Source organism: Zerene cesonia, chromosome 25, assembly GCF_012273895.1.
Source record: "Zerene cesonia ecotype Mississippi chromosome 25, Zerene_cesonia_1.1, whole genome shotgun sequence".
Lineage (NCBI taxonomy): Eukaryota > Metazoa > Arthropoda > Insecta > Lepidoptera > Pieridae > Zerene > Zerene cesonia.
Genome location: NC_052126.1, coordinates 1,641,053 through 1,660,854, shown reverse-complemented (window position 1 = coordinate 1,660,854; position 19,802 = coordinate 1,641,053). Strand labels below are relative to the sequence as shown.

Here is a 19,802-nt window from a genome sequence, read left to right as displayed (position 1 = left end):
CAATGTATTTCATTCCGCGGGGAAACCTCTTTCTATCAGGCACCAATCTACCTTGAGCATCCCTCTTCTTTTCTGACCAACAGTCATCTATTATAATATATTCAAAACCAGCTTCTTGATAACCTTCATTGTAGAATGTATCAGCTATTGACAGTATTAGCTGTTCACTGAAACATAAATTGTGTTGAAAACTAAATGAATATATGTATTAAAATATCAGAAATCATTAAAAAAAAATTAACATATGATTTAGTCACAGTTTCATCACTATATAGTGTTAAACAAAGTCGCTTTCTCAGTCCCTTATTCCCTATGTATGCTTAAATCTTTAAAACTATGAAATGGTTTTGATGGGTTTTCTTTAATAGATAGTGATTCAAGAGGAAGGTTTATATGTATAATATCTATTATACTACTCCGAATTAACGCATATGAATCCATGGGCAAAAGCTAGTTCTTAATAAATAAATGGTTTATCATACCTATACTTAAGTCACTGTACAATTATAAACAGCATTATGTTAGTTAACCATAAGATACTGATTGATTACTTGTTACAATTAATAGCAATTTAACATATTATATTTGGATAGATTATAATATGTTGATAGGATGCCGTTGCAATGTAAAATTGGCATTTGATATGATAGGTTTAGTTAGGTTTGGTTTATTTAAAGGAGCCTAGATGGACGGACATATGGGGAAGGTAAATTCTCGGCATAATACATAACGGCAATATATTCGCATTATAGCCTACTTAAGGAAAATCAATGCGTTTAATGGCAAGCAATTGTTACGGACGCAAATTTTCAATAGATAACAAAATTTGAGGTGGATTATAATCTAATTTTTTAAGATCTTACAGAGACATTAAATTATGTAGTTACAATTGCCACGTCCAAAAATACGTTAAATTCTCTTATCCCACAGCTTTAAGTTTTAAGCTCAATTTGTTCAGTTGTGTCCACTTAATTTAACTACACCATTTCCATCACGCAAACTATACACATAAAGCTATGAGAGCATTCTTGCATAATTAAAAAGTCGACGTGCAGTACGAAACAGACGATTTTTAATGAAAAACCCGAAACAAAGGAACAACAATGGAAGGTACTTGCTTTAGACATTTTCGTGGATTCTTCTCACAGTCTACGCTACACATGTAGTAACCCCAAGACATCCACCCCATGGGTGGTTTTTTCGCCAATCCATTATCTAAAAGGCATACTTCACCAAACAAAAGTATAAACGATACGAGTAAATGTATCTCATACATTTCTAAACGCTTTTATATAATTAAGACACGGGGCCAATACTGATTACACTCATGTAAAAGTTAATTATACTTTTAGAGTGTTAATTAAGTTTAACATCATGTTTATAATTGTTTCTAATTAAAAACCGGCTACATTACAAATTCAAACTGATACAATATGTCAAACTCATTATCTGTAAATAAATCACTGTCAATGTCAAACAGAAAACCCATTACTCTCATTTGTAATGTAACAAAAAGTGCATTCAGCATTGTTGCTATATTTAAGTTAATTACCTTAATATAGGCACAACTTGGTACCACAGATTACATTATATAGTGCTGGGTATTGAATAGTGTATTGTTGTTAATTTTTCACCATTTGCACCAGTATATAAGTGTATATAATCTATGATTTGCACCGTTGATTTGCATAATGTCGTGTCGATAATTATTGCATTGATGCGTTCCAATAAACGTGGATAATATTCGCATAATTTACAGTTTGTAATTACTAGTTTGGTAGTGAACCTCAATGTACTTATAAATTACAATTTCCTTGTTTTAACTAGAAAATTGTAAAACATTAATGTCTATGAATTTTTTTTGGCCCGAAACGGTTGAAAGTTGAAACATTGGAGCATAGTATTTTAAAACATAGCTTCATGTCTCTTGGTACTACGAAAATATAAAAAGTAAGTGAATTGTATTCAAGCGACTTCAGTAAAGTGAAAGGGTCAGAACTCGAATGAACCCGGCCTGCGTGTTATAGCTTTGGTTGTGCGCAGTTGGAAAACTTACAAGTTATGGGTACTTCCATGAAATGAGTGTGCACAATGACAAAACGTATGTTGTACAAAGTTTTGATTAAGGTTGTGCTACTTGTACTACGAGTATAATCATATATATATATATATATATATGTATATATATTTTTTTATTTATTCTATTTTATATTCTATTACTATTATATACCTATAATTTGCAACAACTATTTTCTTTATAATTATTTTTACCATAAGCCGTACGTATGCCTTATGGGTGTCGAACTTTAAGTAAAAAATTGTCTATATTATGGCCACTGAGAATTAAAAAACCAAATTATTTCCAGTGAGCCGACCGGAGCATGGGTGGAAATGTCATGGTGTGAGATGGCGCGGGTGTCGCTCGCCACTCTGTTTGCCGCGCTGCTGGCAGTGGCCACCTCGCGTGCGCCGACGCAAGACCCCGTGCTGTTTGAAGCGGCTTTTCAAGGTAAAGACATTGTTTTTCTTTTACTTTTAATACAAAAATAAAATGAAGGACAATGCAGACGTTTGTACTACGTACTTTTTTTTGCGAGGAATCTGATAACAAAATAGTGGCAATTAAAAAAAATCCCTATAAGTAGAAGAAGTTAATGTTAAAGTGGTTAATTATTTAGTTCTATGGTAGGTAATTGTTACTAAAGAGCAGATCAGGTTTTGTCTTAAATGCTGAGAGAGATAGTATTTAACAGCAGCGATTTAGCAAGTTAAAACTCAAAATAAAAAGATGAAAAAATATTTTGCCGGATGTCGGAAAACGTTATTTTTTTTTTTATTTTTGTAATGGCATTATGACTGCTGATTCAGTTTTTTCAAAGTAAAGTATTATGATTACTTCACATAGAAGCAATTTGTCAATTTGATTAAAAATAATAATATAATAGTTTAAAAAAACTAAAAAACACGCTTTGACAAAAATCATATTTTGCAAATTGAAAACTGGATTAATTTTATCAAATTAGTGTATTGTCATCGGTCCTCAATAAATCTACAAAGTTTGAACGAAATCTGGCCGTTTAAAGTGGGTCAAAATCGCGCCCAAAGAAGTCGGTTACAAACAAACAAACAAACAAACAAACAAACATACAGGTGAAGCTAATAAAAAGCGTGTAAAAATTAGAGCCTCAGCATTGCTCGTAAAAAATCAATAACTGGTGCATTCCAAGAACTAGTATGATTTATGAAATGCACTAGCCCGGCCGACAACCCGAATAGCGACAGTCAAAACGTGCGATTAATTAGAACGTTCTTTCTAAAACATATTCTATCATTATTTCGATATCTTCGATCGTAAATGTATTTCATCCCAAACGTAAGTAAATAATGGCTATTTATATTGAATAAAAATGAGGTTTATGTACAATCTTAATAGGATTCGCTGATGGCCCGCTCTTTCTACTCTTTGTGTGTCTCATTTTATTTATTTTTTGTATTATGTTATATTTGAGAAAGCTCTTTGTTGTGAAAGCATTGTTTAGTTCTGGGATTGATTTCTGTTTTTGATATTAAAAAATCGCTGTAAAGGAAATTTTACGTAAAGAGTCGGATATAATCTATATAATATATATAATCTATATGTCTACATCTATACTAATATTATAAAGAGCAAAGATTTGAATTTTTGTTTGTTAGTAAAACTACTGGACCGATTTTAAAAATTCTTTCACCATTAGAAAACTATAACTTCGCTGATTGTCATAGGCTATACATGTACCACGGCCGAAGCCGGGGCGAACTAATACTTCAAGATATAAAATAAAATTCAGTTTAAATAAATTATAATCGCTTTTTTGCTGCGTTTGAGATGAACTAAATAGAAAATATTACATTTATATTAATTAGCCTTTTATCTGTTCTTATTTATTTATACAACGACCATAAACGGCATAATTTAAATTAAACAATTAAAAATATCTCATGTTGTCTTCCTTTACCTTTCTGTTTTAGTTTTTAAATCGATCAGACTTCAGTCTGATTTTGAAATTAAAAAAATTTGTTCACAAAATGGTCTATTTGACTGTATTTTTTGTTACCTCAGAATTTACGACCGAAACTAGACTTACAGGCTGGTACCTCTAGTGTGGTCACATTCAATTTTGGTGTAATTCTAACAATAGGCGGTTTACTTTTTTTTTATTTATCTAAGTCAGTTCTTCATTTAAATTTCGAATGTAACAACATGCACAAGTTCTATTACGAAACTGAATTAAAAATTGGGATCTAAACGAAATTTTAAGGTTAATAGTTACTGTTCTCGTTCTATTGTAAACAACAAGATAAGATTATTATTGCTGAAATATCTCAATTGCAATATTTAGTTCAATCTATATAAGTAACAGAGGCAACAGTAGAGCGAGATACACGTAACTACAAACTCCCAGCTGTATAACGAAGGTAATTGAGTTATGCTTCGCCGTCACTAATTATTGTACTTCTATAATGAAGCGTATAATACTATTTGCCGTGGAAACAGCAATAACCTTAATACAAAGCTTATGACGGAAAATCTGGATAAGGAACAAATGTTCTCGAGTTTTTTAAACATTCGAATATAAATTTTATAGTCACTATACCATAGATTAAAGGAGAGTTAGAATGATTGCAGTTATTTTTTGAAATTCAATGATAAATTGTAGGAAATTAGAAAACCTATCGTATATTTAAATGTTTTCCATTCAATCATTCACCATTACTCATAATTAGATTATTAATTTGTCATTTGTTTAGAAAAAAAACGAATCGCGTGTATTCGCACTAACGTCTGTCACATTTTGTCAGAATATTAAAACCTGCAATAAAAACAAATGAAGTTAGCAGCCAAGCAAATTCAGTGACCCCAAATCGAGTTACAATGTAATAAACTCGAACATTCTGTTAGCGCCCTTACACAAGCGTTGGGTTGTCAAATCCCGGCTTAATTAGTCTCAATGATGGCAAACGATTATACAAAAAGTTTACAAACAGAACATTTTTAATCAACGCTCTCCCAGCGGCCCTCGGACGATAATCGGTGCTTTTACAGCACTCGATACGATATTGTTAAAGTATAACATCCATTCATGCAAACATTATCGCACGTAAAATTATTAAATGTGTACGTAGGTAAGTAAGTAAAGAAGATTTTCATTTATAGCATGACTAGCTGCACCCGGCAAACGCTGTTCTGCCTTACTCTTATCATTTAGGGGTATGAAATATAGATGTTGGCCGATTCTCATAGATACCGGATAAGCACAAAAAATTTCATCAAAATCGGTCTAGCCGTTTCGGAGGAGTATGGCAACGAAAACTGTGACACGAGAATTTTATATATTAGAAGATAATATGTGTAGTATGTGAATGAATACTATTGTATGCACCATAGCAACTATTAAAACTGTGTTATTTACATATCTGTTTCCTTATCCAAAACTTACTCCACGCGATATTAAGATCTACTTTTAAGAGGATAAAATGTTATTTTTATTTAAAGATCTCAACTGATACATTGTCGTAACAACATTATAGGACGTGAAATTACTTATATGGTTCCCTTTTGATGTGACGTTTACCAATTCTCGGTATCTACCCGCCCTTTATATCAATATATGAAATGTTTGTACAAAAAATAACGTTTCTCAGTAATTACTCTATTTATACAAATATTGTACTATAAAAATATGAAATGTATCTTAATATTCCTTCTATTTTTCTTATTGTAAATATTACTTCTTTATAAATAACGTAAAATAAAATATATAAAAGGGTGGTATAAATGAAATGGACTGATTATTCTGTTAGTTTGTATAATTACATGTTAAAACTTATGTGTCGTATTTCCATAGCTACAACTTTTTATATTTACATAGCAATGAACAAACAAACCTTCTAGACCTATTAACATCATATTTCATTCTGAAAATGCATACGGCAACATAAAATTGAAAAGATATAGGATATAGATCAGCCTTCTGTGTCATGCCAGACCGAGACATTTTTTTTTGTGAGTCCCCACCGGGATTCCAACCCAGGACCCCTCGGTTCTACGCGTTAACCACTGTACCAACGAGGCGGTCAATATGTTGTCATATTGACCGCCTCGTTGGTACAGTAATAAAGTACAGTTGGTACATACAAGAATTATTTTGTATAAATATGTATAGAATCAGGTAAAACAATAAAATAAATATCAATCTGAAATTTTTAACGATATCGCAATCGTGTCGCATAATATAAAACATTATAATTCCGTTTAGCAGCGATGTGTTTTGAATATTTCATGTTTCTTTCGCTTAGTTTTCGATGTTATTTTCTTTATTTAGATAACGAAAATTACCATTCATTTATTTGGAAACTACGTCTCCAGTTTGCGTGTACGAAATATTAATGTAACAAAGTTATTCCTGTCTGTGGAAGTTTGTAGCTCGTGCTGGGTTTCTGAACCGATACGATGTTTGTGCTTTCAAAAAAGGAACTCTTTCAAAGACTGATCATATCAACGATTCACGGGATTCGTTTCTTTATAAGTCCTAATATAACCTAATGTTGCTGTCAGTTAATGATGTGATTTAATACGATTTTATTAGCTTAAATAGGTGTTTATAATCGACGTTTTCCGACTCTATTGTGATCCACTTTATTTTTCAGGACACATTTCATTCAAATTTTGTACACTTATCAAAGACCGGTGACAACTGACAATACAGTAATTTCATAAGTTTATATTACAACTAGCTGCGCTCCGCGGTTTCACCCGTGGAATGTCGGGATAAAAATTTTCCTACCTATATGTTATTCCAGTTGTTCGGCTGTCTACGTATCAAATTTCATTGCAATCCGTTCAGTAGTTTTTGCGTGAAAGAGCAACAAACACACACACATCCTTACAAACTTTCGCATTTATAATATTAGTAGGATAGTAGGATAAAGTAGGATTGCAGGTTTTAAAAATCGCTTATTGTTTGGTGATAGAATAAACATTTTTTTCTCTCATACAGAGCATACTTAAGGCAATTATTTAATACTGATGATCCTAATCTAAGCTGATTAATAAAGTAAGAGAGTACTTACGTCGACATATTTCTAGTTTAGAAACTAAAGGTTTTTAAATAACATATCCAAAAACAATGGATCCAATTTGCAGCATATTGTATACTCTGTACCTTATCCTGATTTAATAAGTTATCTAGCAACTATCTTCTTTCCCGTGTTTTTATGTTGAGTCAACGATAGGCTGTGTACCGACCGACATAGTTTGTATGTGTGTGTACCAAATGAATTTCAGAGGCAAGCCTATACTTAGTGTTTTAGTTTGAGTTTGGAAAGAAGCTAATACAAAGGTCGTTAAGCGTTTAATTTACGTAAATTTGTTTGACCTTTCGACCACTTTTATTGTGGTGATTTTCAAACTTCATCGCTTCTAAGGTCGAACATGTATTATCTAAAAATTGAGTGGATATAGACAGGATACTTTATAGATTTTACCACTTTGATTGATGGAATGCTATTTATGCTTATTTATCGAAGTATAAGTGGACTAGTTATGCCTCGCGGTTCGACCCGAGGACAAATGCAAATCTTTGTGTCAAATTAAATACAGAAACGATAAGCGGTTTTCGCGTAAAAGAGTGACAAACATCCATACATCCATCAATACTTACAAACTTAATAAGCTTCATCTTGGCTATACCATAAAAATCTGTTATGTTATTTTCGCGTGAAAGAGTAACAAACAGACATATATATATATATATATATATATATATATATATATATATGCAGGCATGGAGACATACAGAAACAAACATCCATCCTGACGATGTTTCGCATTTATAATATTAAAAGCATTGAAAGTTTTTAAGATTACAATAATTAAGTATTTAGGAATTACGTGAAAATAGTAGGAATTTCCTAAATAAAAAAGAAGATAAGAATGCTTCTTACGACCGTAAGTCCGTAAAAATATGCTTGATATACCGCAATGTCTTTATGTATCGATTTCGTGATAGATAATAACAATTTTATGGCCCCGAAAGTATGGATAGAGTGAGGATAAATACCACTAAATAATTTATGTGCTCTGCTTTATTTGGACATCTGTACCTACTAAAAAATTACAGTTTTTGACTGATTTTTTTTAGTCGAAGGTGGTTTAACCTATGAATTTTTATGCTACGAGTCTCGACTGTAAAAAATGACCTCATATAACGTTCATTGTGAGACTTCTATTATGTACTATAAGCACGGATAACATAACACTATCAAGTAAAAATCACGCATGATTCATAAGACTACGCAATTAGACTAGTTTGTAAGAATCAGTAATGTGAATTGCGATTTGATTTTAATTTGAGTATTAATGAGACCTATAGTAAAATGGATTCGATCGATTACTACCTTATTAGACATATAAAATAAATTTGAAATAGTCTAATGTGAAATGGACATAAACAGTTATGAAAATTAAACGACTAAAACTATCGCTATCTGTCCTTGCAAGCTTTCGTGAATAATTTAGTGATAAAGTATAAACATAATTAATTCAGCAGCTACTGAAAATTGCCAACATACTTCAAAATCGCGCATAAATTATGCAAGAACAGCTGTGATATTTAAATTTAAGATCACATTAAAGCCATTGCTAGCTTAGTGTTCCTGACGAATCCTCTTAATGTTATAAGCAGTTAATGCTACTGTTAGGATACTTATAGCAGATGCGGAAGTATTCTGTGAAACTTTTAATATTTCTGTCGCCGTAAGATTGCAAAAAACGTTAAACTTAATCGCGACGTTGCAAACTGACAACTAATTGTGACCAGTAACATTTGCTTGCAATGAACTCATTATTATTCGTTAATTTATAAAGTATCGAAGTTAAATCATTACAATCTCAGAAAAATGTTAACAGTCCGAAATTGTCAATTCTGTAAATATGTATGCTGTTTGACCAGGTTATAAACTCTTTTTACTTTTTACAAAAAGTCCGTGAGACGCAAGTCGTTTGTTGTCGTTAATTTTATATCATAACTAGAGGTCCGCCCTGGCTGCTACGGCACAGAATAATACGTACATGTACAACGGGTACGAATTGTATTAGGGATCACGTATATATTCAATTTTGGAAATCAGAAATTCCTATGATTGACGCGTCCAATGCAACAAACTCTTCAGCTTTTCACAAGTACATTAAAGATGTGACACGCTAGTGTTCATTATAACACTAGCCGGAGGCCCATATCCTTTTCCCTCCCCTTCCCAGTCCTTTCTTAATCCCTTCCCAATTTGAAGTCGGCAATCCATTTGTAGAGGCGTAAGATCTGTAATTGACTTTACGCATCTACAAATGTCCATGGGCGGTGGCTTACCATCAGGCGTCCCACCAGCTCCATTGCCGACAATGACATAAAAAAATGTATATACAACGACAGTGTTGATATTTACTTATTACCAAATATCGCGGTAAATAACAATTTAATGGTTCAATCGGAAAATACGAAATAAAAAAATACACCTTTCACCGTCATTAGAATTTTATGAGTATATTCATAAAACGGTCTTTAATATTGTTGAAATAGCAGCCATAGTCGCTTACAGCTATAAATACAGCTATAACGTGCACTTAAATGCTTTTCATTTATTGAAACACAGGTGTTCATTGAAATTAAATGCGCCATTGCAGTTTTATTGTCATCTAGATGAATTGCATCGTGTGAGAACTTACTGTGTCTTTTAAATGCATTTTAGTGACTTACGTTTAAGTACTCCGGCGCCTCTTCTCTTGATTGTGGTAACATTTATTTACGCAGTTTTAGTCTATTTAAAAGTTACATTGAAGGTTGCGTTTCTCATTGGATGCAATTTAATTTGATCGATGTTTAGGGAGGACTAGCTGTTGCCCGCGGTTTCGCTTGCACAATCTTAACAAATTTTCATGGTACAAACTTTCATTCCGTATTTATCTCCTCGGGGGTAAAATTTATCAAAATCCTTTCTTAACAGATGTCTACGTCATAACATCAATCTGCAGGCCAAATTTCATATCCTTCCAATGGTTTGGACTGTGCGTTGATAGATCACTATGTCAGTTTGTCACTATGTCATCTTTGAGTAATATATATTTAGATTAGAAGAAGCTTAAATTCATATCTATAGTGTCACCTCCCTTGTCCCGAGAACCGCGTATTAAGAAAAGGGTTCTAGGTTGGGAAATATCTTCGAACTTAGCATTCTAACCGAAAAAATTTTACGAAGCATCCTTCATAACAATTTTAATTCTTTGTTTCTATTACTTTGTACCGTAAATTAATAAAGAGAAGTTATACATCAAAATGATTTATCGTGTTTCAACAAATTTTCCTCGTGAAATAAATGCAAAAAGGCTATTATATGAAAATCTATTTGTTTTAGTGGTCAGCTAAATCGATATATTTGATCCCCAGACGGTGGGCGACGGGTCAGCTTATAACTTATTATGTAACAGCTAATTAACTACGTTACAATTCTACGTATCCAATTAGTGTCATTAAAGTAACGAAATTAACTCGCTCCGTTTATTTCAACCGTAGGAATACTCATTATTGTGGGAGTCGAGCACGCTTCGGCACGAATTGGGCCAGCTCGCACCGGGGAAGTACCACACCCCCACAGAAAACCGGCGTGAAATAGTGGCATGCCACTGTGTTTCGTACGGTGAGTGGGGGAGCCGGAGGCCCGTTTACTTTTCCTCATCCGTCCTAGTCCATTCCTTCTTTCCAGTCGTTAATCCTTTCCTTTCCCTTATCCCAGAAAAGCGGGCAGCGCATTCACGGAGGTTACTACCTTTGCGAATGTTAATGGGCGGTGGTGATCGCTTACCATCAGGCGAACCAGCAGCTCAGCTGCCCGCTATGACATAAAAAAAAAACTCGGTTTTGAATAAAAAAGCTATTCTCATATATTTATTTTATAAAAATCGCAATTCGTATTTTTATTGTTTTCTCTATCTGTCCCTATGTCCTTATGTATGCTTATAATACATAGAGTGATTCAAGTAAGGTTTATATAAAAACAGCTATTAAACTATTCCAAGTTTAACGCGTGTGAAGCAGCGGGTAAAAGCTAGTTCATTATAACCAGCAAAATATAACTTTACAAAGCAATTTTGTTTTGTGTGAAACTTGAAACAAATTTACCGATCACCCTCCCTGAGTAACGACTTCCTGCAACTCCAACTGCCAACTATTTGGGTATTGGTCATCAATATTCCTAACAAACTCCTTTTTGTTTTTAGATCCTTACCTTCTGAGAGGTTTCTGTACCAATACTCTAAACATAAAAACTTTTATTTCGAAGGATCGTCCTAACGACAAAGGCATAGACAGAGTTGTCTATGATATTGTCGATAGGACGAGAGTTAATGTCATAGTTATAGATATATAAATAAATCATTATCATAACTTAAACAGTAACATCGAGGTAGAATAAGAAAGAAATTATGAAATTAAATTAAGTTCAAGAAGGCTTCATAACTTTAAAATCTATCATTATTCATACAGTTAATAAATGGAAAATAGACTGTCGGGATATTAAAAATATTACATAAGAAATTTTGAAAGAATAGAAAAAATTTGATCACGAGGCAGGATTCGAACCTGCGTTTCTTGCCTAAGCGTAGCAACGCCTAGCCTCTATTCTTTCAAAATTTCTCATTTATAAAGCATTTCAATGCTATAAAACTAAAAATTAAATATTCCTACCCACCCCTAAGGGGACAAATGGGGTAGAAAGTTTGTACCATGCAATTACAGTTTGATCACCGGACGAAGCTGTAGGCAACAGCTAGTCTTATGTTATAGATTTTTCTACTTCAATATTATAATGAAGTAGTTTATTTCCACACAACAATTCTACGATTTCCAATTAGCGTCATTAAAGGAACGCAAACGAAAATTACTTTCTTGAAATTAGCTCATTCTATCGTAAATTATTGTAATCAATGAAATCATATAATAAACAATCATAAAAAAACAGTCCCCTAAAATTTATTCCTTTTTTTTGGCATTTAAAACTGTATGAAAGTGAATGTTTATGTAATAATTACTAGCTGTGCCCCGCGGTTTCACCCGCGTAAGTCCGTATCCCGTAGGAATATCGGGATAATAAGTTGCCTATATGCTATTCCAGTTTTCCAGTGTCTACGTACCAAATTTTATTGCAATTGGTTCAGTAGTTTTTGTGTGAAAGAGTAACAAACACACACACATCCTTACAAACTGTCGCATTAGCAAATACGTTTATTTTTTTGTGAGCAGCATAGAGTAGATGCAAAATGCCATTTTTTTTGCGTATATTATGTACGTTTGTTTCAAAAACAATCTACACATAACCACAGTTCAAATATGCATCCAGCCGATACCTATCTATTCTTCCATTTATAGTCAAACAATGAGCACCACACAATATATAACAAGAGAATTCGATAATTTCGAATCCAAAGCGTTATCTCTAGCTCTTGTTTCGAACAGTTCCATATTGCAAGAGTAAACTTTAGCAGGGAATTTGAGCACATTTGTCCGGGCTAACTTTACAATAAATCAATACGGACAGATTTATCGCCAGGCTATTCCTTACTTATATCGGGCTAGTACACCTAGCTTGTTTATGTTCTATTCAATATACATAGTGATAAATGACCTGAAACTCCCGAGCTTTGGGTGTGATTGAAATTCGGGAAGGTACAGTCATAGATAACATATTGCTATACTAGGTACAGCCATGTGTTGCCATTTTAGTGTTCTAAATGAGTTTATCAGCTGACTTCAAGAAAGGTGAGAGGAAAAAAAGCATAATTTTTTTTTATTTGATTGTTGGTGCCTACCATTTGGTCTAGTATTCATTATAATTTACTAACTTAGGGCAGCTGGTGTACTTTTAAGTTAAGTTTTCTTCAAAACCTTATATTTCTTTGTATCTTAAGTTACTTCCTGTAATATTTATGATGCACCCTTAAAGTCCATCCACGCACTTGATTAAAGACTATATATAATATGGTATAAATTCATAAATCTATGGTAGTTAACATTGATACTTCGATGTCACATTTTGAAAGGGGCTTTGTTAAATATAACGAGTAGTTGAATATTGTCCTATCAATGTACGAAATAATTGTATAAGAGTAAATTGACACAATTCAGCTCATTTATGTACAGTAATTGACAGTAAGTGTGCCCCGTGGTTTCGTTGGCATTAATTAAATGAAAAAAGCGTGATTTTTACGTACATAATGTTATGTTAAAATTGTTCATCAACAAATTAACCATCAAACATAAATTGATTTTTTCAATTCGTAGCAGTAATTCTGGAGAACAGCTTCACCCACGTTGTAAAGGGAATAGATAGATTTAATCTTTAATAAATACTGTAAATAATATTATATGTTTTTAAAAATAAAAATTAAACAAGTAAATGCAATCAGTTACCTGTCTTCATCTTTATATTATATTTCAAATGGTTTCAGTGGTTTATATAATGAGTTAACAGCAAACAAAGGTAATCTTCAATATCTCAGATATTTTATAAACGACGTTATTTGATGAATTTTATTTAGTTAAAAGGTTGCTCGTTCTGGAGAATTCTATTCATATTAAACGGCACAATGACGAAAATAGCTTAATAGAGAGTAATTATAATTATAAAATAACATTGTTCAAAATCTTGGAATTTGATCAAATATCTTGCACAATTTGAACCCGTTCATTCATTCATTCAACCCTTATCACAAATTAAAGCAATGAACAATAGACAGTTTAACGAATGTTCTAGATCGACTCCGTTATTTTGTAAATGGAATTATATTCGGAAATTTATAAGAAATTTAAATGCTAATGGCTATAGAAATTTGAATGTTAATAGCTAAAAATTGTAATTTAGCTTATTCGCTCGTTATAAATATTATCTAGTATTTACAGGGATAATAATTTGATCTATACTTCAATATTTCATTTGAGAAATATTTTGTGTAATCTACATCTTATAGCAATATTATTTACTTTGTTTCACAAGTCACAACTCTGTTATACAAATAATAAATATTTATTGGTACTTAGTAATTATTCTATAGAGCCATGATTTACAGAATCGTATTAAATATTGTTAACTATAATGCTTCATTTGTTCAGCCTTTTAATTTACCTAATAAGCATTATTGCTTATATTTGTATAAACATTTATTGCTAATAATAATTAAAAAATAATTGTTCTAGTCTAAGAAGTAAAGAGTCAAATCAAAATCAGCGGAATAAATCGTGTTACGGTTTTTTATTTCAACGAAACATTGCTAAAACACCAATTGAACCATAAAGCCTTGAGCGCCTGTGTTCCTTGGCAATCTTTTTGTACCCAATTCCATTTGATCAGTACCGTAATAACAGACTAAATGTGTTTAGGGTTGCCAGATACATTTGTTGGACGTGTTTAGGGGTGACAAGTTGGAGCTTGGGCAGTTCAAATCAGAAAGTTTTATAAAATAGTAAATAGTATTGAATATTGTAGTGTGTCTTGATACAATACCATTCAGTAAAGCATGGTTTGGTAGAATTTTGAATTATAAGCAATATATCCTTGTTTTTATTTATCCTTATAAAGTATACAGCTTCCAGTACTACAGTAATTTATATCAGACATTCAAGGAAAAGTTTCCAAGAAAATGTAGGTATGAAAGTTATCATTAACAGGTTACAGTCAAACCAAATATGTTAACAGTCTTGTGCGTAACTTTATTAACACGCTGTTGTTCTCAATTTATCGACATCCCGGATTTCACGGCCATCTGGCAACCCTAAATGTGTTACCTGATTCAGTGAGCGGTGTGATTTCATTACTGCTCGGCATGAGTGGGCGTATTCAGGATAGCTATAGGAGGCAAGCAAAGAAAATAGAATGAGAGGACGTATTGTAGACAATTTTTATCGGTTTTCATATGGTTGGACATAATAGGGAGTGTGACGTAACGGATTGACTTATGGTGATGTTTCGTATCTCCTGTTGGATGGGTATTGTATATCTTTTTTTCGGATCGATTTTTTTCACGGACACGGACATTTGTTTTGACAGAAAACATTTGTTTTCTGAAAGACCAAGACTGCCGTTTCCATCGCAAATAAAATTGATTTTAATAACATTCGTATTTCACACTCGACACTTTTATTTCATGGAACAATATCAAATAACCAATACAGACTTCTAAAAGAAGAGAAAGTCAATAGTGCGTAGCTTGTAGCATGTACATTTATAGATTTTATATAGTACGTAAAAATTTTCATTACAAAATATTAGGTGGATAATTCTGAAAACACGTAACCTCACATTGTAATGCTTAATTACAGTAATGACTTTGGTAGAATCGCTACATTACATAATGCTATTTTGATTCGAGAGTGTGTGATTCACCTAACCTATCTTTGTCGTAATGTAGTTATCGGATGAACTGCTTCATTCTACAACAGGCGGTCCGACTCGTCTTGGCTGTGGTAAACATTATAGCCTAGGTACAGTAATTGGGATCACGTACATATCTGGTGTCAAAAGATTTTTTTTGAAATCGGTCCAGTATAGGTCCTAATAGACTAGCGCGTTAACACAAACTATTCAGTTGATTACGTAAGTATAGATTTTAGTTTATTAGTAAATAATTACGTAAGAAGTATGAATTCCAATATCGAATCCTACTGGTATTATAAATGCGAAAGTTTGTAAGGATATGTGTGTGTGTGTGTGTTTGTTGCTCTTTCACGCAAAAACTACTGAACCGATTGCAATGAAATTTGTTACGTAGGCATCTGGACAACTGGAATAACATACAGGCAACTTTTTATCCCGATATTCCTACGGGATATGGATTTACGCGGGTGAAACCGCGGGGTGCAGTTAGTACTTTAATATGTATGGGACAAATGCGTTTCGTACTCGTTTCATAGATCGATATTCCCTACAGCCACCTAAGTGATCAGTCCCCTGTCATACCGCTAAGTTTTTTATTTGTGACCACCTGCGACTGATCTGTTAGAGTGTGCATTTAAAATTTTATCAAGGATACGAAAATTCATAACCGTGTGATGTTTTAAATATGATATTTTGTATAGATAAGACAGTCTTGATTTATTAAGTTATTTTGACGTGACAACGTCTTAAATTAGGTTGTGGCACTCATGAAAAAGTGTCACCGAACTATGATCGGTCCGCCGCGCGCGCAGCACTAGAGAATTAGGCGCATTGAATCGGCACGTGCTTGTGTCTCTGTCTCTGTCTTTTTAGTAAACAAAATGTATTTTCTGTAGTTAAAATTTGTGCAATTCTTATTTTCATTCAATTCCTTGTTCCTATTGTGCAATTTAATAATATTCATATCAATAAATATTCTACCGAGAAAAAGACGTTGTCACGTAAAATCTTCGCCCGTAAAACTTTACAGGCAACCATTTTTTTTCTATACACAAAAATCATTAAACTTTATGATGTTTTTCAACCATCGTTCCAGAAACAAGGGAGCTGTTCCATTTCTGGATTTGAAACTAGATACCTCCGCGGGTCACCTGACTGACGTTAGTTTTTGTGTTTGATAGGAAATTGTTCGGCCCCATTGTAGGATGTGGATTGGTTACTCCCTTCCCGGGAACGTGACCTCTTTGTAGAGAAGGTTAATTTATTTTTATAATTATAAGTATGTATGATTTTGATTTATTTTTAAAGAAAGTTATTTCACAAGTAATTTTAAAATAATGGTTGTAAATGTTGACATAACTAAAACTAAATTTCAGTGTATTGGTATTAATTTCAGTAAATTAATTCTGATCAGTGGTGCCGTGTTAATTATATGGGGCACCCCGACTAAGGGGACCCCTAACGCGTATATCATAACAGAATGCCGAGCTTTTTGTTCCAAAAATTGGATTAAAAGTAAATATTTGTTATGTACTTATATGTATATCCGAGTTTCTCGCATTATATTAACCTCTTTTTTTGTCCGTTAGAGATACAGTATCCAACTACACATACCTCCATCCCTAAAGAACCAAGGTTGACATGATCATGAGTCTTGTAACTAGTTGAGATAATGCTTGAAAGACAAAAACATTGGAGTTTATGTCTCCAATTTCGTTTGATCATACCGTAACAATAGGCTACGTGTAACGTTATTCACTGAGTTAGAGTAACGTGATTCCATTACAATGTACGATGGTGAATCAGTGACGACCGATTGAAATAGAAACAATCTTGTAATTAAAGGAAAATGGGAAAAGAAAACATAAGAACAATCAATGTAGGTACTCGAATAAGCGGAATGAATAAAAAATAGGATGTCGATAGGCACATTAATGATGTAACTGAAAGAGTAGAAGAAATTCGATTACTGTTGTGGGATTGTGATTGGCCGAGAGGTCAGACTTTGCCACGGTACACCCAAAACGCGGGATAGAATCAGATTTTTTTTACTTAGCCAACGGACGGACGAATAAGCAGAAGCACTAATTGAAAGAGGGACGCCGAAGTCTAATTATAAGCTAGTATTGTATTATCTGTGGTAATAGGGTCCCGGTTTACCCTTATGCTTAGGAACTCTAAAGCATAATCCTCTACAAAGCAATATAACTGTGAAACAAATAATAGTTCAATCAAATAAGTATTTGCATGTATCAATTGCATATTCTACTTTTACAAAATGATTATATGCTATTATATCATAGGTATTTGATCTTTGTCAAAGCAAACATCTTATAACATAACACAGATAAATTAGACTCGACGTAAATCACGTTGAAGATTAAGATCCGGTTATAACTTGGAGCTAATTAACTCATTAATACGTCAACACATATTAATTAGTACTAATTATGTGATTAATGCTTGATGATTTCGGATGGATTGCTAATTGCATGTAGTGTTGATCGAGATAAAGCTCTCATAGTTATAGTATAGACCCTGTCAGGAAGATGACATGATGTATAGAAATAACAGACTTTAATTTTTTATTTTATAGCATTGAAATCTTAAGATATAAAAATCCAGTGTCATGATGATTTCCCAATGAACTCTTCACCAACTGAAACGATTTTGATGAAATTTAGCATTTCATGTGTAATTTGGTCCAACTTAAAATATAGGATAGTTTTTATTTCGATTAATTATCACAATAATTTATAATCTTAATATTTTTAATTATTACTCAGCCACAGCAACGCGTGGCCGGGCATGCTTGTATTTTATAAATGAATATCGCCTCAAAGTGATGAAAGTTTTTCTATTGCTTAAAATTTTCTCATAACAGCCTTTATCATTCCATTAGTTTTGTGAACAATCGGTCTATCTTCACAACCTGGGACAAATATTATTATTTGTGGCAGGTTGGACTTAGTATCACAGTCAAGAAATGTATATATAAACATCAGTCTGCCCGTGCCGATTGTGGTCCCAATAAACGGGAAACGGGATAATCAATAATATAATGAATGAACCGCGTTTAAAATCTGTTAAAAAATCTTTCTTTCTAAATCTATAATAGTCACGTAGAATGAAACACGATCTTTTGTACTTTTTAAAATGCGAAATATATATTTTTTGAATAAATAAAAAAATAATAATAAACATTACATACCTTTGTTACTAAATCCGTGGAAAAAGTAGAGAAAATGTACCAATTAAGATGAAAATTAATAATTGACGACTATTAAATCGAAATCTGTATTTTGTCTAAATCTTCTCCTTCTACAGATATTATTTAACACGGGGAACGCCATTTACTTTTATGGTTCCGATAAGATATTTCTCCCTAATCTTTAATTTGAATTTTCCTCAACTGTTCTTAGTTATCGTTCATTTTGTTATCCTCTCACTCGTTCACATACGCTACATTTAGATGTATACATGTCGTTATTAAAGGTGAAATGATACTTTGACCCAACATTCGCAACTAATTGTAACAGACGTAAGCGTGTAGCGATACGGTTCTGAATCGCGCTAGCAATATGTTCTCGCTACAGACCATATAATATACAACTTCCACCATCATTCAATTGGGGCCTTACCGGCCGGTAGTCGAATAGACTGGTCAAGGTTCTTCCCTTTTTCGATGGAGGAATTCCACCTATCTTCCTTCCGCATTGTTGACCCCGCGCATCAATAACCAAGGAATTATTTACTTGAAACTTTATTTAGCTTATGATTTATGTACCACTTTTAAGAATCATGAGACCGAAGGATTCTTTAAATTTGGTTAAATCAATTACTTAATTAGAAGTTCTTGGATCAGCCCAAAAATTTCCAACTTCCAATTTGGAGGATTTTAGTTAAAGTTTGTAGTAAGATAAATCAAGTTTTATGCGTTCTAGCAATATGTATAACCATAAGTTTTATTTGATTATTAGATTTAGACTTTTATGCGTTATAATATTAAAGCTATTTCGAAATACATTTATAGCTAGGTAGATGAGTTTCTGCTTAACTTTACCTTCAAAGGAGTAACAACTCAAAAATCAACAAAATAAATTCCTAAGCTGCAAATGTGTTTCCTTGAAAAGCCTATGAAGTAAATCCGATTCAAGTTATGCCAGATACCTTGCACCAAATATAAAATATCGAACTTTTGAAAACATTCAATAGCTTCTTCTATAACGCCAGAGATTATATAAATATTTACTTCCATGTAAATGATTTTATAATTAAATTGAGATGCCGATATCGTTATCGCATTTTATATGTGACCATTGTGGTATTTTTGTAGCCTCAAAGTA

The 19,802-nt window shown here is 32.8% G+C and overlaps 2 protein-coding genes across 2 annotated transcripts in view; one reads left to right on the top strand and one right to left on the bottom strand.

Moving 5' to 3' along the window:
- LOC119836760 (alpha-N-acetylgalactosaminidase-like) overlaps positions 1-1,442 on the bottom strand; it is a 9,384-nt gene extending 7,942 nt beyond the window's left edge. The window contains exons 1-2 of the mRNA XM_038362213.1: positions 1,119-1,442; positions 1-167 (exon numbers count right to left, since the gene is read on the bottom strand). The exon at positions 1-167 is cut by the window's left edge and continues 3 nt beyond it. Of these exons, the coding sequence (XP_038218141.1) occupies positions 1-167; positions 1,119-1,276 (325 nt within the window). The 5' untranslated portion in view covers positions 1,277-1,442. The remainder of the gene's footprint in view (positions 168-1,118) is intronic.
- LOC119836759 (pikachurin) overlaps positions 1-19,802 on the top strand; it is a 112,732-nt gene that overhangs the window by 41,824 nt on the left and 51,106 nt on the right. The window contains exon 2 of the mRNA XM_038362212.1: positions 2,367-2,509. Within this exon, the coding sequence (XP_038218140.1) occupies positions 2,392-2,509 (118 nt within the window). The 5' untranslated portion in view covers positions 2,367-2,391. The remainder of the gene's footprint in view (positions 1-2,366; positions 2,510-19,802) is intronic.